Below are 23813 nucleotides of genomic sequence, written 5' to 3'. Positions count from 1 at the left end.
AAGTAATATGGGAGTTCAACAGGCAACATTGCAGCAGTAAGAAAATCTCTTTCATGTGATGTAGCCATCTCATGATGTCGACACATATATTTACAGGTAGTATTTTATTGCCATGTTGGTAATAACACATAAATCCCAGTTTAGAACTATGCGCACAATCCTTGGAATTGTATATTCCACCATCCCCTTTCCTGCACCGGTTTCATCAGTGAAAAGGAGATCAGAAGCACTTGCTGAGATTCCAAATAAATATGATTTGTTATTTCTAAACCTAGACTGAAAACAAGTCAATTTGAAACTGCGATTAATAATTCTACTTGTTTCAATAAACCATCGTTAATCCTAAAAACAGTTCAAGGATGGGCCATAAAGCGCAGTTAGTTGAAAATGGAAGTGGATGCTTCTGAGCTACATCTTGTGCACAGGAGTGCATGAGCCACTATGGTCTAGATATTACAAGGGAACCTGAACTCTAGCTTATCACCCTCATATGGCCTAGGGAAGTATCAAATTTGGTGTTAAGACTATGGTCTAGTCATGATAACAAATCATGAACTGAAATACCTATATCCCATTAGAAGTGGGCAAAACTGAATGAACCAGCCCTATGGACCATATTCCATGTGTTACTAGACATAAAAATACAACAGGCATACCTGTTTGCAGTACAACAGAAGGGTCTACTCCATCTAGCACTGAAGTACTCTGAATGGTGCCAAGATTGTAAACGACTCCCAGAATGTGTAGCTCCCCTGTTTGATGGGGAAAGAGCTTTAGTCTTGCCTGTGGAGATATGTTAAATTTTTGTTGTTGCTAGTGTAGTTATTTTACATTTAAACGCCATTTTAGTTAAACAAAAGCAAGCATCTACATTTACCATTCTAAGAAGCTATCTGCAAGATTAATACAATTTACATATTTATACAGGAGTGTTTCAGAAAATAAATGCAACGTTGTAGCATAGGCAAACTATTTGCCATTGCTTTTCTTATATTTTTACAATTCTGCAGCATACTTGTTCAGATATTGTTAAAGGGCTGCCCAGATGCCCCTTACATGGAAAAGAACATCCCAACTGCAATGCTTCTCTACTGCCATCTTAAATAATGTAAGCACTATTAAAAGTAGGTATTATATACTAGTGAGTTATTTAAAACTGAAAAATAATCCCTCCCCCACAAAGTGCCTCACAAAAGGAATGTTTAAAAGCATTTTATGTCTAACTCCTTTTGTGAGGACCTAGAAAAGTTTTTGCTTTTAAGGGGGGGGGGTGGAGAGAGAGAGAGAGAATTAAGTACCCACCATTTTAGTTTCTTCACTGTTCATCAAAAACTCTGATATTACTTCAGCTCCAATCATATCTTTTCCAGATGTTTCCTAAAATAAATTATGAAAAAAATGTTCAATTAAGTACACCATTATTTCTCAGTAGCAAACTGTTCCCAATAGTGGTTCTAAGAACATTATATTTTAATTTATTTCAAGCTTGATAGTTTACGAAAACAAAAACCAAGGTATAGCTTGGGGGGGGGGGAGGGATCCTACGTAACAGGTTTGTTTGGACACAATGTTAAACTAAATTCTGCATTATGAGAAAAAGCAGAGTGCTCTCTGGGGTACTTATGTGCTCCCCGCTTCCTCCTCTGGTGTAGCCGTATGTTTGAAAACTTTTGCTTTCTTTTTAGATTAACTACAGCTTCCTGTGTTGCCAAACATATGACTAATATTAAGTATGGTTAGTGGGGAAAAGCCAACTTCAAACCATAATTTATAATGTTGGCTTGTTTTCACTAAGGTATAGGATTTGAATGACGCAATAAACTACAGCTAATATAAAGCAGAAGCCTCCATTCTCCACTGTAAGGTGATGGTGGGGAGTCTCAGTCTCAGTAATTTTAACTAGTCATTGTCTCTCTAATAATGAGAAGGTAAATTTCCCTTTGATGAGGTGGGACTCCTAGTTCCAAGAGCAGAGGCCATGCATGATTCTAAACCTTGTCCTCTAAGAGGAGGGTGTGAAAAATCTCTGGGGGATTAAAAACTAAGTAGAATGAAAATCAACATATGAAACCGTGCACTGATTTACTTTTCAATTAAAAAAAATTGAGATACAAATATTGCTAGTAGTGTATTAAGTCTTCTTAGAGGACTTGATTAAATCACTTACTACTTCCTTTGTTTCTCCATTATTCTTTGAATTGTAATCCTTTGGTTGAAATTTCCAAAGCAGTGATAAGTCGGTTAACAGAAGTGGAACTTTCAAAGGATTTCTAAAAGCTACTTCCACAGTTATTGGCTCTATTAAAAAGAAAAGTCAATGTATGTATTTAGGGAGGTTATTCTTATAAGATGTGAGAATAAACCAAGGCATTCATAATTTAAAAGCTTATCACTGCAATTCTATTCCATAAGCAACTTTGCTGAAATAATATTAGGTTTATGTGCCATTTTAAAAAATGTGTACAAATTTATTACCTTCTACTACACCAAGTGGAAACCTAGAGTTATCTGAATACTTATTCAGACAATACTGTGTTGGCTGGAAATTAGAAAGTGCTGTGCCTTTGTTAGCTGCAGCCACAGCTTGCTCTTCAAGTTCCTTCCATTGATAGGAGAATTCAGAGTCATATTCTTGATCAAGGCTTATGTGTGTTGCTGCCTGTTTTTCACCTAGTTGTGAATAATAATAAAAAATCACAATCACTTCAGTCCACCAGAGAGTACCAAACAAAAAACTTTTTCTGTTTTTATTACAAATGGTGAATCAACTTTCAATTGGAAGACCATACAATTTTCTTAAAACGCTTGTTTCATACGTGCATTTTCAAGAGATGGTATGTGTTGCTGGGAGCAGAACTCCAAAGGACAGACAGTGAGACTGAAATCCAGAACAATAAGTGGGTAGGGACATCAACAAACCAGTGGGAGGGGACCATGGTTCACATATTGAACTAGCCAGCCCAAACTTCTGACTGCAGAATCGCTAATATTTTTTTTCTAACTTATGAACTAATTCTAAACTACAGTCATGCATAGAAGGCTCACAATAGGTTTAAAATCCAGTAGCGGCTGGTGTGAAGCAGCAGAGATGGAAACTGCTCTCCTGACATCAGTGTTGCTGAAGCTTACCAGGACGGGGTTGGGGTGGGTCATGGCTGTGTGGACACACAGATGGAGCCAAGCTTTAAGACAACTGCAACTCCTGACTGTAGTGTTTAGTGCAAGAACTGTTCTAACTCTTGGATTGACTGTATATAGTTCAAACACATTAGGAGAATGAGCATGATTAGCATAGGAACTGCGGCAGAAAAACTAGCAGCAAAAGGAAAAAATGCCCAGGTACTATTTATTGTCTGGTGCTACCACAGTTAAAGCAGCTTACATGTGAAAGCATCCCAATCACAGCAACCAAAGGCGGCTCAGTTTTTCTGAATCTGTCCATTAGCAAGAACTCCCATTAATCTTAAATCAGTTAAAGTGCATTTAGGTGAGGAAGGAAAATGCTGAAATCATTCACTTTCTATATATTTGAATAGCACAGAATTAGGCCTTAAAATGCAACAGAATTTATTTATTTATTTCATAAAACTTATATACCACCTGATTGTAGGAAAAACCTCAAAGCAGTTTACAAAATGAGGAAGAAGGATGCTGATTTGGTAGAGTAGGTTGCAGCATTTCAGAATGTATTTTAATGCCCATCTAAACTTAAAAATAAAAATTCCTGAAAACAGAAAAACAAACCCCAGCACAACAGGAAAAGGGCTGGGCTTCAACTTTGCTCCCTGATGTGCTAGTTTACTGTTTGCAGGAAGTTTCTGATGCAGAGGTATATACAAAAGCAATATAATATCCACCTGTAGTGTGAAGTGGTACAGTCTAGTCTACCATCTCATTCTATAGCATGTACAAATCCAACCTTATGTTAAGGTATGCTATCCTAATGAACTCAAATGGCTTAAGAACAAATCCACTTTTTTGTGCTAACCTTCTGATGCCCGTCTGTCATGTCCAAAAAACACTCGTGTTGCAGAACTATTAATATAAGGTAAAGGAAGCTGTGGTAACGGCCCATCAGGTGATAGCTGACTTACATTCTGCAAGAAAGAAAAGCAGAGCTTGGTCAACTTTTGGCAAGTAAAACTAGATATTGAGAATTGGAATGTACAAAACTAAAGAAAGCAAGAAGCATTTAGGGGCGTGCAAAAAATAATATCTTGAAATCCCTCCAGTATAAAATGTATAAATAATTAAACAATAATTTATGAACCTGTGCGTCATTTTATAATTGCAATGGTACCATCCAAATAACAGCTTCTAATGTATCCCCTTTACTGTCTATTTACTTTCTTTTACTGTGGAATTTTTAAAATATAATTTTAAAGAAAGCTGCTAAAAGCAGCATGCTTTTATCATATTTTCAGCTAATATTTCATTTAACATAAATATACAAGAAGTCAACATTATGGGTTACATAAGCAACAGAATGTACTAATGTACTTTGAATTAGTTTAGTATTGGCCATTCCTGACCCTGACTTTGTGCCTTGGCTTCATCATGCACTCATATTTATCAAGTTGCAGGAACGCTCATAATCTCCATTTTCTTGGGAGTCTCGTAGTAAACTGTTCGTCTTCACCACTTTTCTTTCATCTTATGGGATATGTACTCTCATATCTTTAGATTAGGATTTTGAATGTGTTAGGAAATTGGGTTAAATGTACCCACAACTGTATATATAAACTATACCACCTTAATTAATTTGTGATTAAAAATCTCTTCATTATCTCTTTGTAATAAATATTTTACTTGGGGATTCAAAGGATACTTTTATGTTGGTGTTTATTTCTGAGGTTCAACTGCTTACAAAGATTTTCAGGGCAGCATATGACTGATACCTGCAAAAGTTCTGCCTCTCACATAAACATGTTTTCGGGGATGCAAATAAGGTGCACACACATGCAGATTCCAACAGACACATGTACTGCCATTCCCCATACAATATCATTTTAAATTTCCACTGTTTCAAGAAAAGGGTTACTAAATGGAAAAAGAAACTCTTTGACACACCAAAGTCCCATTCGATACATGAAATTAGTCATGCAGTGCTTTGAACCAGGACTAACGTTTATAGCAATTTACAAATACTTATTACTATATACAAGTTTTGAGTAGTGGGATAGAATTTAGAACATCATATTGTGTCCATACTAAATGACCATCTTTTTTGGAACAAACTGCTTAATACAGAAGCTAGCTGACAGGCATCAGTGAGATGCTAGCCAGACGTGGCCCTACATAAAGTAACATGAGCTGTAAGCATTCAATATAGCATTTCTGTGTATGTCATCAGGTAAGGTAAACTTACATTTTAGTATCAAGCAGGGAAAAGTTAAAAGACAATTGCAGAACACTGAGGATAAAAACTGACATCTTACCCTATAAACATAAAGATATTCTCGGAGGAAAGCCCCTTGCTGAGCAGCACTTTGCTTGCTGTCATTGATCAAAATGTGCCTGAAGGCAGATACGGCATTGTCAAGCTGCCGAAGTGTAAAAGACTGCCGACCAATAGTGAAATTTATATGATCTTCTGCAAGTGACCATCCTTTCCCTTTATAAACTTGCATGGCTTGACAGTAACATCGTAAAGCATGCTTCTTCTGAAAGACAAAAAATGAAGCACGGTAAATACAATTCCACCTGCCAATGTATTTAGAGCTAAAGAGTAAAAACCCCAAAAGTTCAAAAGGATATTTTATGTCAATATAAGAAGCCATTACCTTAAACAGCTTTCTGAGATTACTGAATACTAGGGAAAATAAGGGCAGATCAACACAAGCCAACTGTGTCCCTAAACTGATAGTAAGGGTTGCATCAGCAAATGGCTAGGAAAGCAATTTCCGATAATTTACCTTTCCCCTGTACCCCTCCTAATCTGCTCTGAAGGGTCCCCCAATATCTAGCATAAGAATGGTCTTGGTAATTCAATACAGAGTGCTAATCCCACCTGTGTCAAGGTAGCCAGCACTTGAGATACAACTACCTATGTTCTCCTCCGTAGATGGAATGGGAAACATTTCATTTCTGAGTTTCCCCTCCCAAGATGTAGAAAAAAACTTTCCACTCAACTCAAGCAGTATTTAACAATGATCAAGTATTTCAAAGGTGCTAAAACACTATCAAGAGAATTGGAAAATTACAGAATATGTACTTATTTCCTAACACAGAAAACTTACCTGCCCTGCTTTACTATACCTATGGCCAGCCAGTATCATATGAAAGGCAAATTTTCTAACCATAGGACTTTTCATATTTATAAAACAATGTGCAGCTTGCTCAAGCAACAGTGCACTCCGCAGATCTGAATCCTATTAAAAACAGTGAGTAATAAGAGACAAGTTACAATTACCCAGAAAGCACAGTGATGTCCATATTCCTAAATATAAATTCCCTATTACCAGAGAAGGCTCTGAAGTCAAAAACAATGCAAGGCTCTATAGTATTACTGATGCAGTGAATATATGCCAATTCTATAAATCTTCACTAGCCAACAGTGAATATGTTGCATCCAAATTTCACTGCAAAGAGCTACAACAAACAGTACAACACTCTTGATGATTATTTCTCAAGTGATCGCAAACCATGTTTTCTGTACTGCATGTCAAAAAGTGAACTATTTTCTATTTCACTGGTTCTGCTTGACTTTTTAAAGATCAAAGTGAGCTGGTATAAAAAATAAGTTTTATGGCCTTTGTCCTTGGTTCAGTACTTGTGATGCCTCAAACAAAGGAGCTGAATAAACCCTATGGAAAATGTTTGTAGAAACAATATAAAAATGATTCAAAGCTTAAACATTTTAAGAAGCTTCCTTCCACAGAGCTTGTTGCAAAAATGTAGTGTTCCTTCTAAGTCTCATTTACCAATAGTTCAGCAAATAAGGACTGTTCTCCAATGAGCACAACAGTGCTGTAATGTTCATGTTAGTATCCAGAACCACACACAATCATCAACATGAAAAAATTCTCTTACACTGGTATTTTAATCAATATCCAGATATCAAAACACAGTGGCATACAGATGAGTAAAAACAGATTTAACGCACTACCTAAACCTCCAGCTACTCAGGCTGACATTTCTAACACTCACCATTCCCATCCAAGCGCTCTGCTGCCATTTTTCAACAGAAAAATTAAAAAATAAGAATATAAGCTTTAACATATTTCAATTAAACAAAAAGCAAAAAAGACATGGAACAAGTATGGACTATTACAAGCTAACTTTGAGTTGTAATTCTGAAAGACTAAACAGGAGCTGTTACTTTTTAAATTTATAACTGAAACATCTCACATAACTTCAAAATGGTTTCAAAATAATTTCTGGGCAATTCTAAAATGACACAGGAATAATTCCTCTTATTCAGTTACCTATACAAAGTAGCCTCACACAATCTTAACAGATCCACAACACGAAATAACTGTATTCACTATTGGTCTTTCTAATCTCATGTCTACTAGATGGGGGGGGGGGTCTTTATATTTCATCTTGGGAGTTTTATACTTCTTTTTAAGACTACTCTGCTGCTATCTAAAAGTGTGATTCTAAGAGATACAAGAAAATGTGAAGAGCAAAACTGTAGCTTAAAGTTTCTTCAATAGTTATACTATCCTACTAGAATCCATGTGTGCTTCATAATCACAGATTGTAGCATACTGCAAACTATACATTTAACTTCCTGTCAACTTTCCTTCAAGAAAGGCTAGAAGAATGTTCAAGATGTGAGTTTATTCCAGCCTTCATCAACCTGGTGCTGCCCAGATGTTTCAGAGTGGAAGTCCAAAACATACTGAGGGCATCAGACTGGCAAAGGCTTCCTTATTTTGTGGTCATAACTAGAGTTCTGTGGGTTTCCCATAAATTAACAAGATGCAGAAGAGAAGCAGCAGAACAATTCCATTATGCAATGGAATGCAAATAGTTAGAATCAACATCTGACATGATAATCTTTTTTTCCTAAGGGCCATTACAACTAGAAAGCTCTATTTTATAATTTATTTATTAGAAAAAGTTCAAAGAAAGCCTGTCTCATTTCAAAGCACAAGACCAGCTAATAGAAATCTTCTTTACCTCACTGGTTAAACGTATCAGGAGAGCAGCTGCCTCTGAATATTTGCTTTGGCTTTTTAATACTTCAGCACTAAGCAGCACACATCTCTCTGCCAGCATCATGTTCCTAAAAGACATAAAATTTAAGCCCAGTTACATATATCTTATAATGCATGTTTTATCAGTAGTGCTTGACAGATTAGTATATGAATGTCAGATTAGTATATGAATGGCACATTTTAATTAAACAGAATTATCATGGCCCTTCCTTTACCAAAGGTGGTCTCATTGTTTGTGTTCAGGGCTAGAAGGTCTAACTAGCACTGCAATATACAAGTTATATGGAACATCTGCACAGGATTTAACCAGGTCTCTTCTTTGATAAGTTAATTATAAAACTTGTGAGTTCTTGTAGAACTAAATACATGATTAATTGTAGAGTACAGTATTTGGATTTTCCCTCGGGTAGACCAAAAGTAACTTTGTTGCAGCTGGACTCTGCCTAGTCAACCAGAGCAATTTTATCCAAAAGTTGAACTACAACCCACCACTGCCAGCACCCTCTATTACTGGTATTACCCAGAGTAATCATTAATTACCCATTGAGGAATGAAAACAATATTCAGTAAGACTACAGTCTATCTTCTACCGGGAAGAACGGAAAAAAATAGCCACACTTACTTGCAAATATCCCTATATGTTTGAATTGCAGTATCCATGTAATGGGCAGGATATGGTCTAGGTGCTCCTGGCTGCAGAAAAGCAGATACTGCTGCCATTTCCTATAAAACAACAATTGGTCATTATCTACTATTTTTGCTACAAAGCTTTTATTACAAACAAACTGTATTCAAGTAAATTTAACATAAACACTCTTATTATGATTCAACTGCATTTTGCAGCAGGGTGATTTGTGTTTCCACATATGCTTGTATAAAGTTTAAATGGTTCACACACAAAAAACCCCACAAATCTTCAAACCCTCAGAATTTACAAGATGATTCTACAAGGAAATAATGATGGATACTCAGCAAGGATGCTCAGGTTACCTTTAAAGTCACTTTGAAAAAACTGATTAAAATTGAGTCAGTTTTGTTTTGATTTATTTAACCTGGGCTAGTAACAGTCACATGTAAGATCAAGCCAAGATAGAAGGGAACGTGGGGAATTTGGAAGGGGCCATGTGAAATCTGCATCCTGCTTCCTAAATTCTGATTCCCTTCTCTGATTGTTCATTTTTATTGCACCATATAAAATGCCAACAACCCCCTCCTCCAACTCTGGTCACATGCTACAGTTATATGCTTCTCTTTCACAATAGCAGATCAAATGCTCTAAACTGTAGAAGGACTCAGTTGGTAGAACATGACTCTTATATTGGCTCCCAGTACGTTTCCGAGCACAATTCAAAGTGTTGGTGCTGACCTTTAAAGCCCTAAAAGGCCTCGGCCCAGTATACCTGAAGGAGCGTCTCCACCCCCATCGTTCTGCCCGGACACTGAGGTCCAGTGCCGAGGGCCTTCTAGTGGTTCCCTCACTGTGAGAAGCCAAGTTACAGGGAACCAGGCAAAGTGCCTTCTCAGTAATGGCAGCCGCCATGTGAAATGCCCTCCCACCAAATGTCAAAGAGAAAAACAACTACAGTGGTACCTCAGGTTACAGACGCTTCAGGTTACAGACTCCGCTAACCCAGGCAGCAGGAGGCCCCATTAGCTAAAGTGGTACTTCAGGTTAAAAACAGTTTCAGGTTAAGAACGGACCTCTAGAACGAATTAAGTTCTTAACCCGAGGTACCACTGTACCAGACTTTTGGAAGATATCTGAGGGCAGCCCTGTTTAGGGAAGTTTTTAATGTTTAATAGACTATTGTATTTTAATATTTTGTTGGAAGCTGCCCAGAGTGGCTGGGAAATAAAATTATTATTATTATTATTATTATTATTTTATTTATTATTATTCGAGGCCCCACATTGGGCAAAATATTGCTTCATGTGCAAGGGTTTGGACTATACGACCCTTGTGGTCTCTTCCAACTCTACAGTTCTATGATTCTATGACATAGATGATATTCAACATGACCAAAGGTGGGTAAATGCCAACCCTACAAATCACTGACATATCCACCCAACCTGTTTGAATTAGAAACACAGGATATGAAGTATCATCTTGTTTCTGTGTGGGAAGGCAGTATGTCAGATAAAACTCCATATTCTCTCCAATTCTAATTTGCCAGTTCTTTCCAAACCTCACTCCCCTTTCCCCCACCCCTGAAAAAAAGTGATAAACACTGTTCACACCAGATTTAAAAAATTGTCTTGGGATTGAATCAAGCATTACCTGTCTCTGGTCTTCAAGATAACCGAATCAAGGCTCTACCTTACTCTGACATCAGCTATTACTAACAAATTAAAAGTCATGAATCTATTAAATTTAGGTGTTATAATAGACCTCCCTTCTGGGAATCTGCCTAATCCCTTTATGCTTGTGACAACAACTTTCAAGGTTTCTGGCTAATATTTAGCTTAATTCCAGAAACTCAACATATACAGATGTGTGTTACATGAGAAAAACAACAATTTCATTTTACTAGGAAGCCCATTAAACTTAGTTTTAGATAAAAAGAGGTTATTGGAAAGTTATCATATAAATAATAGGAACTGAATACCGTTCCAAAACAATCAATATTAATGAACTAACCAGTGCTCCTGCTGCATAAAGCATTGCTTGATCATTTAAAAAGTCTTTCTTTGCTGTATGGTAGCAATTGTATGCCAGTTCATAATGTTGCACCAAGAAACACAGATCTGCCATTTTCCTGATCTGAAGCTCTGGCGCTTCTGGAGGATACCTAAAAATGTAAGACATTATGAAAAATAAAATTTGAGGGAAACAGAACATACCACATTCTTAATAACACGACTTAAACCAAGGTACAGATACTCCAACGTTGTGCTTCCCCGAATTACCAACCTCTGAATGCTCAAAAGAAGGGCACTAATGTGACCACCCCCCCTGGTTAGTATCTAGCAGCTGTTTCCAAACACATGGAATGGATGGATTCCATGGATCGGATGAATTCATCCCATGAACAAAATGAGAGACTCCATGGAAGAAGTCCTCCAGTGACAGGAAGCTCCTTCCAATCACAGAGCAAAAACTTTGGACCCAACTCAGTGACCAAAGGCAAATAGCGTAATTTTTGTAAAGTGTTAAACATCACCTCTAATTTCAACGGTAATCTGAAGGACGGAGTTTTTACAGGCATGCTCAAAAATACAATACAGATTTCCAATGTGGATTAAAATAGCAGGATTCTTGTCAAATTTTTTTTTTTTTTTTAAAGTTGCAATAGTTGTACAGGTTAAAAAATGAATAGTTGTTAAATTAGCAGTCCCAGGGCATGTAGATGAACCACACCTACTTATTAAAATGCAGAAGTGTTATGCTTTATATCTAGAAGGCGTGCAATGGAGGCAGTTAAGAACACGTATTTAACTGGTGTTACTAGTGTTAATCAATACCTTTTAAGAAAATCTTCATACCATCACCACTAAAAACAAAAATTATAAGCCTAAAGTGGATGCAAGTTTTTAATCTTTGAACAAATTAGGATACAAACTTAATTGCCTGATGCGAGGGATCATATCTCAGTTTAATAAGCCAAGATGTGCACAGGCCTTCTGTCAATACATGTAGCCCCTTTCTTCTTCCTTTTTTGATGTACTGCATCTAAATATGGAATTTTCAATTAACCATAGTTACATACAAACTTGGAAATTGTTGTCACCAGCTTCTAAAGAAGCCAGGATCTTAAACTACAGTTTAAAGCAAGTCTAATACCCTGATTTATTCCAAGCCAGTAATCATAGTTTCTTGGTTCAGATATAATGAGAAACTATGGTTAACTGATGACTTCCTATTTTAATCTCAGTGTAAAGTTTATTCTCTGGTTTAATCTCAGAGGGACATGGTTCTGTGTGCTAACAGAAGGTCTATACACATTTGAGCTTACTAAGAAGAGATATTATTATCTGAATACAGGCAATGTGTGAATCAATGACAAGAGAAATCATAAGGAACATATGGAAATCAGCAAGGCAAAACCTAATAGAAATCATTAAATATTTAATGCATTTTTATGGCAAGTAGATCTACTCACAACAAACCAGAAGTGCTTTTTAGCTCATTTACACTTTTCTCTGGAACTTTACTGCCACTAAACCATTTTTTGGTTGCAGAAAATAGTGAGCGACTCAGGCCTTTCCTGGATATCAACTGAAAAATAAAATGAAAATCTTATAGTATCATTGAATTGCAACATAGTTTATTATTTTATGAGCAAATAATATTACAAAGATTTTGAAACCAATTTAAAGACTGCTTCCCTTGCAAAATCAAGAAGTGAAATGTTCAAGTGTACTTCTGATGTAGTCTTCAGAAAACAGCTTTTAATGTTTGTGTGTTGGTACGGGCGCAATCTCTAAGTTCAATTAAAAGATCAGGAGAATGGAAACTATCACACAGTCCTTTCCCTCTCACATGCAAATTCATCCCACTATTCCCCAGACAGCCTTAAATATTACATCTGCACCACCCTTCACCATGGTTAACAAAGCCAGTGTGGTGTAGTGGTTAGATCTCAGCAATGAAGTTCACTGGATGACTTTGGGTCAGTTAGTCTCTTAGCCTAACCTACCTCAGAGAGTTGTTGTGAGGATAAAATGGAGAGAAAGAGAACCATATAGGCCACATTGAGCTCCTTGGAGGAAAGGTGGGGTATAAAAGTGATGACTAAATAATAGAATCAGGTTTACCAATGTACGTATGACCAGAAATTATGGAGGGGCTGGATTAGCATTCACCATGCTTGAAGCTAGTGCTGATGTAACCCTTCAACATGCTTCAGTCATTCAGGGGAATGGTGGAGAGAACTGGCACTGGAAATGGGAGGGACTGAGTGAAGGGAGCCGTAAATCTACATGAGGCTCTTCTGATCTCTTAATCAGGGTCAAGAGACCAGGAAATGTTACATTTCATAGCTACTGCTAAGGAAACGAAACTCTTTAGAATAAGCTTTGAATGTCATGCTCTACTCTATGGTTAAGGGTAAGTCTGCAAATGTGAACACAACTCTGAACCCATTTTGCACATGCACTGCAATAAAGCTTTAGTGAAACAACCAAGTGTTATTTTTGAAACAGAGATCTGAGCTGAATCAAAGGTTGTTGTTTTTTAGAAGTCAACACACATTTTCCCTAGTAGGAAATAAACACACAAACATTTTTTATTTATGTGGGTCTTACCTGTCCTCCAAAGGAACAAGATGGTGATTTTTCCTTTGAATGTGGTAAGATTTATGAAAAATTTCCTTTGAATATAAAATATTGAAAAGGATAGGTCTAATAAGGCTGTGTTTGCCATTTTTAAGGCACTACGCACTGCGACTGTTTCATGGTCCTAGTGATAGAAGCCATTCATGGGCAATTGTAAAGAGAACGCAGGTTTTGTAGAGTTAGACTCTCTGTTATGAAGTTTTTAAATGTTATGAAAAACTGCAAGGTATGTTCAGAGCTGTATAGATTACCCCAAAAAATGAAGTGTTGCACTATTTAATACTGAAGCAGGCTTTCATCTAAATATAGCTTTATTCCTAGAGACAAGCTAAGATGATCAGAAGTTATCAATGTCTGTAGCACAGTGATGGAAAACCTCCAGCCCTGGCAAAATTTGGCCTGCCAAGCCTTTCCATTTGCCCTGTAAGTCCAGTTTCCAAAAACAATGCCTACTGCCCCACAACCCATATCATATGTGATGCCATGTGCAAGGTAAAGACGCAGAAAAGTATTACAGTGGTTCTTTGGCTGTCCTACTTAATCCGTTCCGGGACTCCGTTTGACTCCCAGAACCATTCAAAAACCAAGGCGTGGCTTCCGATTGGTTGCAGGAGCTTCCTGCACTCAATCGGAAGCTGCAGAAGCCATGTCGGATGTTCAGTTTCCAAAGAACGTTCGGAAACCGGAACACTTACTTCGGAGTTTTCGGCGTTCAGGAGCCAAAACATACGAGTACCAAGGCGTTCGAGAATTAAGGTACGACTGTGTATGGTTCAGATGGGCACACCCAAACCTTGTAGAAAGCAGGCCTGAACTTCCCACTCATCAACCAATACTTAGGCTCTAGCTAACCACACCCAGACAGGCCAACCTTGACAGGTAAGCAGGACCACCCACCCTCCCACCCATCAATCCCATGGCATCATTACGAAATCAGAGGATTACAAGTGGGTGAGATCACCCATCTGTCAAAGTTGGATCCTGAGTTACGGGAAGATAAAGATCCAGCCTGTCCGGACAAAGAAGGTTCCCCACCTATGCTGTAGTAAAACACAGGAATTTTTCATTAGACAACGCGTACTGTGCAGTAATGCTACAAAAATCCCTATTACTACAGAAAAAAATTAAGACGAATTGACAAATTAAAAAACCTACCAGCGGGATCACTACCAACTACCTCAAACTGTCTTAATGGAAGAAACTAGCAACAACCAGATTAGGAAACAGGTTGAAGCAGACGTGTCCCAAGGAGCAGTGTCATTTGTAAACCCCAAACCTCATTACTAAATTTAGCAATAAAGTTCTGGGATCCGTCTAAATAGGACAGATTTCTGCTGCTGCAGTAGCAGCAACGGCACTAATTCCTTTTTAAAAAAGTAACCCCAAAGGGTACCATGGAGAAAGCATTCCACAAACGGCAAGCCACCGCAGAAAATGCTGTTTCTCATGTTGTCACACACACCCTGGACCTCTTGTGGCGGGGGCACACCAAGAAGGGTGTCAATATTATTACTGCAGGGTCTTGGGTCAGTTCATATGGGGAGAGGTGGTCCTTGAAGTATTTAGCTTCAAGGCTCAACCTCTGAGTCTCAAGATGGTGATTTTAAATTATCTGACAGCCTCAGTCTTCCTGATTCCTTGATGCATGTGGGAAAAAAATATCCAAAAGTAGTTCTAAGCCTGACACGGGTCCCCTGAGACAGGAGAAGGAAAGGCAAATGACTCACATTCTGTCAGATGGGTTTGGGATCCTACAAAAAATAACTCAGGGTGACAGATGATCCCACCTGGAGGCCAGAAGCAAAAATGACAAATGATGGTAAGATCAGAAGCGCCACCCAGAGCCACCAGACCAATAGGAGTAACACAAGGCTTTTCTGAAGAAAACGCTCAGTCTTTTTTCCAGACAGCCTGACTGGAACTGAAGCAAGGAGGGAGGGAGTATCAGGAGGGCATTAACTCCAGAAAACAGGCAGACCACTTTGTTGTAAGCAAGCATAGACACTGACTACATGCCTGTTACATCTACTATAGATAAAACAGATTAAAGTGCATATCTTGCTGAGTTTATTTATCAGCTAGGCAAAAAGGCTTAGAGGGTGAATGACTTACCTGGTCATTAAGTTGCCTGATTGTTTTCTCTATATGTGGCAAAAGCCCTCTAAAGGTAAATTCCTGTATGAACTGTCGAATTCGATCATGATCTGTGAGTGTCAAACAGGTGCCATGAGGTGTCCATGTATTTGACTTCTTCGATTCATGCATGGATGAATTTGGTTTCACATAATCAGTGCCATCAAAACAACCACTCTCACTAGTGTGATCCAATTGAAGTGGATGACTCTTAAAATTATTTGATAAACCATCTACTGAAAAACAAAATATGTCAACAATTAACCATTTCAAATAAGCTCTGATACTAGGGATTGGAATTTTAGCAAGATTTTACCAAGTGATTATGAGTTAATTAATATCCAACCCTTCTAAAATGTACTGAAAGTTACTATAATTCAGAATGGTCAATCCTCTGTATACAACATATTTTACAGCTACTATTACTCTATTCCAAATTAGATTAATAGTATTTTAATCAAATAAGTATACCAATATGCAAAATAAAAGTGTTGTTAGTTTTTCCCAGTCTACATGGATACTGTTTAATGACATTTTGCAATGGTTATGCCAAATTATAGTGCATAATATGAAAGTTTGCAAACAAATAATGTACCAACTTACAAGAGGAAACAATAGAAAATGAAAAGGTATATCTAGCTGGCCACTACCTCTCATTGGACTAGCCTCCCTAGCCATTGGCCAACCTAATATGATTCACAGGAAGTCAGAGCTGTCATGACCTCAACATATTGAAGGAAACACGCAAATTCTATTCATGGCATCTGAAGGCAACATGGAGATTCCAAGTAAGGGATAAAGTATAAACTTAGAATTCTGACAACTTGGAATTACAACTGGAAAGAGACTAAAGCCGGCTCTCAGCTGGGAGACAGTGAAATGTCTCTGAGGGAAGCACCAAATCAAATATTAACTAATAAACAAATGTGGTTTTTAAACCCATATATATGCATTATCGGGACGCAGGTGGCGCTGTGGGTTAATCCACTGAGCCTAGGGCTTGCCGATCAGAAGGTTGGCGGTTCGAATCCCCGCAACGGGGTGAGTCCCATTGCTCGGTCCCTGCTCCTGCCAACCTAGCAGTTTGAAAGCACGTCAAAGTGCAAGTAGATAAATAGGTACCACTCCAGCGGGAAGGTAAACGGTGTTTCCATGCGCTGCTCTGGTTCGCCAGAAGCGGCTTAGTCATGCTGACCACATGACCCGGAAGCTGTACGCCGGCTCCCTCAGCCAATAAAGCGAGATGAGTGCCGCAACCCCAGAGTCGGCCACGACTGGACTTAATGGTTAGGGGTCCCTTTACCTTATATGCATTATCAAACAACTAAAGAGACCCAAGACCAAACTCAGCCAACAATTGCCAACATTATTATAGTCTCCAGAACAGGCATAGGCAAACTCGGCCCTCCAGATATTTTTGAGACTACAACTCCCATCGTCCCTGACCACTGGTCCTGTTAGCTAGGGATGATGGGAATTGTAGTCCCAAAACATATGACGGGCCAAGTTTGCCTATGCCTGCTCCAGAAAGTACCACCACCATTTAGGTAGGGCAGTCACATTCCTACTCTCTTCCCCACATTCCTACTCACATGTTCTTAAGTTCCCCTCCTCTCCAAGAAAACCAGAAATCTGAAATGGCACCATCTGCAAAGAACCCTATGGTGATACCAAAGATATATAAACTAGGAACTGTATAACAGCATTAAAGGTAAAAGGTAGGTAAAAGTAAAGGACCCCTGGATGGTTAAGTCTAGGCAAAGGTGACTATGGGGTGTGGCACTCATCTCACTTTTCAGGCTGAGGGAACCAGTGTTTGTCCATACAGTAGACAGCTTTCTAGGTCATATGGCCAGAAAGGCTAAACCACTACTGGTGCACAGAGGACTGTGACAAGTGCCAGAGCGCATGGAAACACTTTACCTTCCTGCCACAGCAGTACCTATTTATCTACTCACACTTGTATGCTTTCGAACTGATAGGCTGGCAGGAGCTGGAACAGAGCAAAGGGAGCTCACCCTGTCACGCAGATTTGAACTGCCGACCCTCCAATTGGCAAGCCAAGAGGCGCAGTGGTTTAGACCACAGCGCCACCTGCGTCCCATAACAGCAAGAAAGCATGGTTTGCCCCACAAAATAACTGAAGCAAACCAGTGTCATGTATTTGGTATTTATTTTTTATTTTGTGTTAATGAAACACATTTTAGCAAAAGAGTATATTTAAGAGGGTGTGGTAAATTGTGAGATCTACATTACCTGAGGTAACTGTAAAATCTCAGGACATTCACTAATTCTATTTAGCTTAATTTTAAAATGCATGCATTTCTGAAGTTCCTTTGCGTTTTTGTAATGCAACACAACCATATTTGCTTGTTTGCTCCACCTCTGCAATACATTCTTATGAGCTGACTATGTTTCAACTAGGAGAGGTCTACAAATAAACTTCCCATGTATTTTAGCCTAGTGAACACAGCTTAGGAAATACAAATACAAATACAGTGAGCTTCAGAAACACTTCAAAAGGAGCTAGACTTTTACCAATGATTGCAGTCTTTTACTGTTTGCTTAACAACTCCAACAAGCTTTTATTTTATTTTTTAACAGCACCTGACTTGTAAGGGGGAAACTCTTGGTGGAAGGCTAGGATCATACGAGGTGATCTGATCAGATCAATTTCAGGGGATGGGGAAAGTCACCAATCAGCTTCACTGTAGTGAAGTTTGTAGGAAGAGCAAGATACTACTTGAATTATCACTGATACTGCAGCAAACACTTTTCAGCTAATCCTGGAGGAATAAGCATCCCTACATAAGCACTTGAAACTTTTATGAAAACTCAAAACCACTTCATATATATTCTTAAAAAGGTAAAGGTAAAGGTACCCCTGCCCGTACGGGCCAGTCTTGACAGACTCTAGGGTTGTGCGCCCATCTCACTCAAAGAGGCCAAGGGCCAGCGCTGTCCGATGACACTTCCGGGTCACGTGGCCAGCGTGACATCGCTGCTCTGGCGAGCCAGAGCCACACACGGAAACGCCGTTTACCTTCCCGCTAGTAAGCGGTCCCTATTTATCTACTTGCACCCAGGGGTGCTTTCGAATTGCTAGGTTGGCAGGCGTTGGGACCGAACAGCGGGAGCGCACCCCGCCGCGGGGATTCGAACCGCCGACCTTTCGATCGGCAAGCCCTAGGCACTGAGGCTTTAACCCACAGCGCCACCCGCGTCCCTTATATATTCTTAGTAAGCCTTAGAATAATTATGCAAAGTTTGCTAGCATTCTTTCAAAAGGGGACTGAGACAGCGAGTTAGTAGTTTGTAGGTGGCCATCAAGAGAGCTCATAGGAGAACTGAGATTTGAGGTGGGGATTTGCAGCTCATATCCAGTGCCTTTTTTTCTAAAAAGAATGTTTAGGGATATGATCATTTTCCTACTAATATTGAAATACTACCCCTCAATGAGGCCAAACTTAGATTCAAAAAATGTTTAGAGGCATGCATAGCCCTGCGTCCCCCAAGAAAAAAACACTGCTCATATAACATAATTTTGATGGGAGTTACCTTATTATACCATGATGAAATAAGGGCACGTTCTGGCATGATTAAAATGGGACCTGCAGTTGCAGTATTCTGATAAACCACTGGTTTATTTTTATTTTTTAAAGTAAGTTGTTATAAAAAGAAATATACCTTTGGAATCATTACCTAACCCATCCAGTGGTATAAAGTGATCAGAATTCTTATTTGAAATTACTGTATATGGGCCATCTTCATAAGGTTCCTGTCAGGATAAAACATACAAAAAAACAGTTTCAACTTTCTGAAAATGTAACATATTTTACACTTCTATAAATCACTAATTTATTTCCAACAGAATGTTGCTTGGATACTACTGCAGAGTACGCCTTTCACACTCTAAATTAAGCTGCAGTCTTCAGAGGCAGAAGGGGACATTGAATCTTCATCACCGGTGATGGGGCGAACTGCTAGTTTAGTCAGCTTATGTATGTTGAAAGGGGAAGTGCCTTTCACTTTTCCACTCACCTTGGCCAGCAAAGTGTCCTGGGCTAGCTGCGTTGGAAGGTACCAGCCAGCAATCAATCAATCAATCAATCAATCATATTATAAAATAATGCCAAGAAAGAACAAAAGAAGCTGAAACTTTAAACTTCAACTGGTATGTGGATCTGCTTTCTCAATCAGACATTTAAAAACTGCGACAAAATAATTTATTAAAGGAAATAAACAGACTCACGTACAGCAAAAGGAGTGAAGAGACCCTTCAGTATAGTACAGAAAAAGTTTTAAGTAAAAAAAATATACCTGGGTTTGGATAGTGTTTTTCTGAAGGTATTGGCTCCAGGGATCAGGAATCTGTTCGTCTGCTCCTCGATTAGACCCACGAGAATTTATCTTAAGTAAATAGCACCCCTGAGTCCCATATCTCTGTTTCATTTCTTCATAAATTGAATCAGCCCTAAAAATTGTAAAGTATTGCAGAATATTTTCAAACATCATCCTTCTTGACGGGTAATCCAACTTCACCTTTATTCCTGGCATGTTCACGTAGCCATAAGCCAGAGACCATAGTTTACTATGCACAAGCAAACTGCATCCACTCCTCCTCACTTGTACTGGGAAGAAACAAACTACAATTCCTGGCTCAGCATTACACTTGGCCAGTTTGTTCAACTGTAGTTTGGAGTGAAACAATCAAGCTGTAAAACTAAGCCTGGGGTTGTGATTTCTTTCCTCACAGCATCCGTGCATGTTAAGTGCATGGTTTATGGCTTACTGTGGCATGTGAATGAAAACTAGCGTATACTGAATGAACAACTTTGCTTCAGCTCAACGTGCAAAGTTTCAGGAAGGAAACATTTCTCTTCAGAACTACAGAAACCGAAAAAAGCAGCAATCAGTGTTGCACAGAACAATTTATATGAACCATTCTTGACAAGAATCCTAGCAGTCAGGAAAAACTAGTGATCCATCAGGAAATGTCCACCCCCAACTTAGAAGACTATATGAAGAAAGATTAAGGATTGAATGAGAAAAAAACGTGAAAAAACAGAAACACTGTTGAAGTGACCAGAAATTTAAAGAGCTGAGGATACAGAAATAAGCAACTGCTGACAAGGAAGATTCTTCACAAGTCAATGCAGCCATATTAATTTCAATTTAACACAGGCAAGGGCTGAAAACAATGGCAAACAGAATTATAATAAAGTCCATCAGGAGAAATCTGAACAAGCAGAAGAGTATTCAGCACGGTGTGTGTGTGTGTGTGTGTGTGTGTGTGTATTAATTATTATATTCATCATTATTATCCTGCCCATCTGGGCAGCTTCCAGCATATATAAAAACATCAAAAGAGGACAGATATTGAAAAATCAAAAGAAGAGGACAGATGAACATTTAAGAAGAGGCAAACATGGTAGTGATAGAAGATTTTGGGAATGTAGAGCATAAAGAACAAGGGGTTGTTTCTGCTAGCTCTAATGTGCATGTTTACCTTTGATCTAACCCATGGGTAGGCAAACTAAGGTCTGCGGGCTGGATCAGGCCCAACGGCCTTCTGGATCCGGCCTGCGGAGGGTCCAGGAATCGCTGCGTGGATCGCCAGCATGCGCATTCTTTCCCTCTCCTTCACTAGGCAGCAGTGGCGGCACCTCCCGCCCTCCTCCTGGCTTCTCCCCGCCCTGCCTAGAGGAGGAAGGGAGCTGGGCTTTGTTGGTGCCAGCAGTAGTAGCGCTTAAGCAGCAGCCATTTTAAGCAGCCCCTCTCCAGAGCCCTTTCGCATGCCGTTCATCATCCCTCCACCGCCGCCAGCCCCTGCTGCTCGCAAGACACAGGTAAGAAGCCATGGGGGCTCATGATGCTCTTGCATTATTATTTTTTCCACAAGGTCTGAGGGACAGTGGACCGGCCCCCTGCTGAAAAAGTTTGCTGACCCCTGATCTAACCCATTATGTTCAAGCCAATTCTAATGTGAAATATCTGTAGGAGTCAGCTTCCCTGTAGCATCCATGTAATATGCCTGCAGTGCCAGGACAGCAATAAACGGCATAAAATTGTGTTGGCACATGCCATTTTGTAAATCGCCCCACCCTGAGCACTTATTTTTTATAAGGCAGAACAGAGTTCTTTCCTAAGGTTACTATTGTAAAGTCAGGTTAAGAGTAGCAACACATTTGCAAAAAAACTCTTTCATCAGTTTATGTTTTATATTGTTACGGGCTAATTCTGGTCCTAGTGATTAACTGCAGACAACCATTTGAAAAGTCCAATTTCCTATTTTAAAAATGCACACATCCCAGTTGTACACAATGATAGCAGAAGGTATTCAATAACAAACTTTTAGAGTGTCTTGCAATATCAAGCACTTGCATTTCCTGACTGCTTCATGGAAGAGCTCATGAATTATTCTGAAAAAGCACCATTCTTTATTCTAAAGGAATAAACATGTATAACATAGAACACAAAACCCTAAAATAATTTCTTTAACATGAGCCAGAGGAATCACACTTTATCTAGGAATCCTCCATGACCAAAATATCTGATTTAACCTACTTACTTTAAAAGAATACAGCTTTCTCTTTTGGGTTATTTATAGCGGCATAGTCCTACATGATTTATGCTTGTTACAGCAAGTTATATTGGACACATAGTTTTTGTACACAAGAAGGAATTACACCTGTATGTCCAAGAACTGAGGATCATGGAATTATCTTAAACTACATAGACATTAGCAAGTTTAAAATCAGCATTTCAGAAATCTTATAAAGTGTCAGAGAAGCCACTTAGACAACCCTACTCACCTTTGTTCCTCTCCTAAACTCACATCATGCAACAACACGTAGTATTTGAGGGTGTTTGGAATGAACCATTTTGGATAAGAGTATTCATTACTATGTTGAATCTGATGCTGCTCTTGTGAAAGCTTTAAAAACTGTTCCACAGGTTCAGGTTCACTAGATGACACCACGAGCATACCTTAGTTGACATTAAGGATGAACCACAAGTTCACAAAGTTAACAGAGAACTAGTTAATGCTTGGGTATTGTTCCAGTAACAACTTCAGTGCTTCTTTTAAACCTGTGCCTAAATTACACCTAAAGAAAAGCTACAAGTAAGTCACTTGTGATAAATAATAATAATAATAATCCATCTTTAGCAAGACAGGTGGCAGCTAACTGAAGATAAAATACTGTCTAAAAATAATGTTGTATAAACGATGGGCTCATTGCAGTCTGTTTGCTATGCTACCATTAGCTAAATGACTGCAAGATTGTTCTTTGATAAAGTACTAAAAGCTGGTCTGTACCCAAGAATCCTCACCCAGCTACAATCCTCAAATTGCAAGCTGTGATTAAACCAGGAAGCCTCCAATTATGTTTATCAGCATCGGAACAAGCCAGGATATTACACAAAGTTCACACCAAGAATTAATATCCTGGCTTGTTCCAAAGCTGAAAACCACAGTTTACCATTTCAGATGAAATGTGAAACCATAGTTAATTAAGGGCTTCCAGGTGTAATTGTGGCTCGTTCAAAGGGAGGTGCAAAGGGGTTCTGTACAAGTAAGAACACATAAAAATTGAGTAATTTAAGGTTCCGAATAATACAGGTTTTTGCTGCAATTATTAGCAATTCAATATCAAACAATTCAAACACAAACAAAATGACCTTGAGCACCATATACTCCCAATTAATTCCGATAAAGATTTTGGAAAACAGAATTGTTTTGTTGCAGTTTCCCGCTTTTTTAACAAGCTTCTTTACTAGCAGATGTAGGACAGAAGCATCCTATATACAACATACATTTATCTTTCTGTTCCAAAGGATACAGGCTACATAGTGGTTTAGGAATTCATGGTCTGATGATGGCATAGACTGAAGAAAGCTCTCTCGATAAGCCTCAAACCATGGAGTGGTAGCTGTAATAAATTAAAAAGATATCACAGAAACATTTAAAATGAAGAGACAAGCTACTCTGCTGTAAAAAAAAAAAAAGTAGGCAACTTAACTGCCAGCAGGAGAGGTCTTGGAAAAAGTTATCAAGCTTAGCAGTAGTACTAATTAGTTATTGAGCACTTCTGCAGTATGATTTGGACAAAGATTAGAAGAAACTATTTTCAAGATTGCAATTCATAAAGAAAGGGAAGCTAATGAAGATTTCATTCATATGCTTCACAATATATCCCATGTCTGTACTGCAACATCAGAAAGATTTCGCCCCTCTGC

At 38.7% G+C, this 23813-nt stretch overlaps 1 protein-coding gene across 11 annotated transcripts in view; it reads right to left on the bottom strand.

Moving 5' to 3' along the window:
- Positions 1-23813, bottom strand: part of TRAPPC8 (trafficking protein particle complex subunit 8) — a 52507-nt gene that overhangs the window by 14472 nt on the left and 14222 nt on the right. For 4 of the 11 annotated variants that reach the window (XR_014514052.1, XR_014514053.1, XM_083451556.1 and 1 more), the window contains 16 exons: positions 23417-23506; positions 22388-22562; positions 19893-20046; positions 19260-19350; positions 15552-15805; positions 12266-12381; positions 10804-10954; positions 8788-8888; positions 8128-8233; positions 6240-6371; positions 5439-5663; positions 3989-4097; positions 2476-2670; positions 2168-2298; positions 1303-1377; positions 657-783 (listed from right to left, as the gene is read on the bottom strand). Coding sequence is in view for 8 of the 11 variants with exons in the window: in XM_083451556.1 (XP_083307682.1) it covers positions 657-783; positions 1303-1377; positions 2168-2298; positions 2476-2670; positions 3989-4097; positions 5439-5663; positions 6240-6371; positions 8128-8233; positions 8788-8888; positions 10804-10954; positions 12266-12381; positions 15552-15805; positions 19260-19350; positions 19893-20046; positions 22388-22562; positions 23417-23506 (2232 nt within the window). In the remaining 3 variants the exon portion in view is untranslated. Of the gene's footprint in view, positions 1-656; positions 784-1302; positions 1378-2167; positions 2299-2475; positions 2671-3988; positions 4098-5438; positions 5664-6239; positions 6372-7149; positions 7171-8127; positions 8234-8787; positions 8889-10803; positions 10955-12265; positions 12382-15551; positions 15809-19259; positions 19351-19892; positions 20047-22387; positions 22563-23416; positions 23507-23813 lie in introns of all 11 variants that reach the window. The other 7 variants (XR_014514054.1, XM_083451557.1, XM_083451553.1 and 4 more) reach the window with 3 other exon arrangements.

This window comes from Podarcis tiliguerta (assembly GCF_965153285.1).
Source record: "Podarcis tiliguerta genome assembly, chromosome: 7".
Lineage (NCBI taxonomy): Eukaryota > Metazoa > Chordata > Lepidosauria > Squamata > Lacertidae > Podarcis > Podarcis tiliguerta.
Note: the sequence above shows the minus strand (reverse complement) of the source record. Positions and strands in the feature narration are given on the sequence as shown.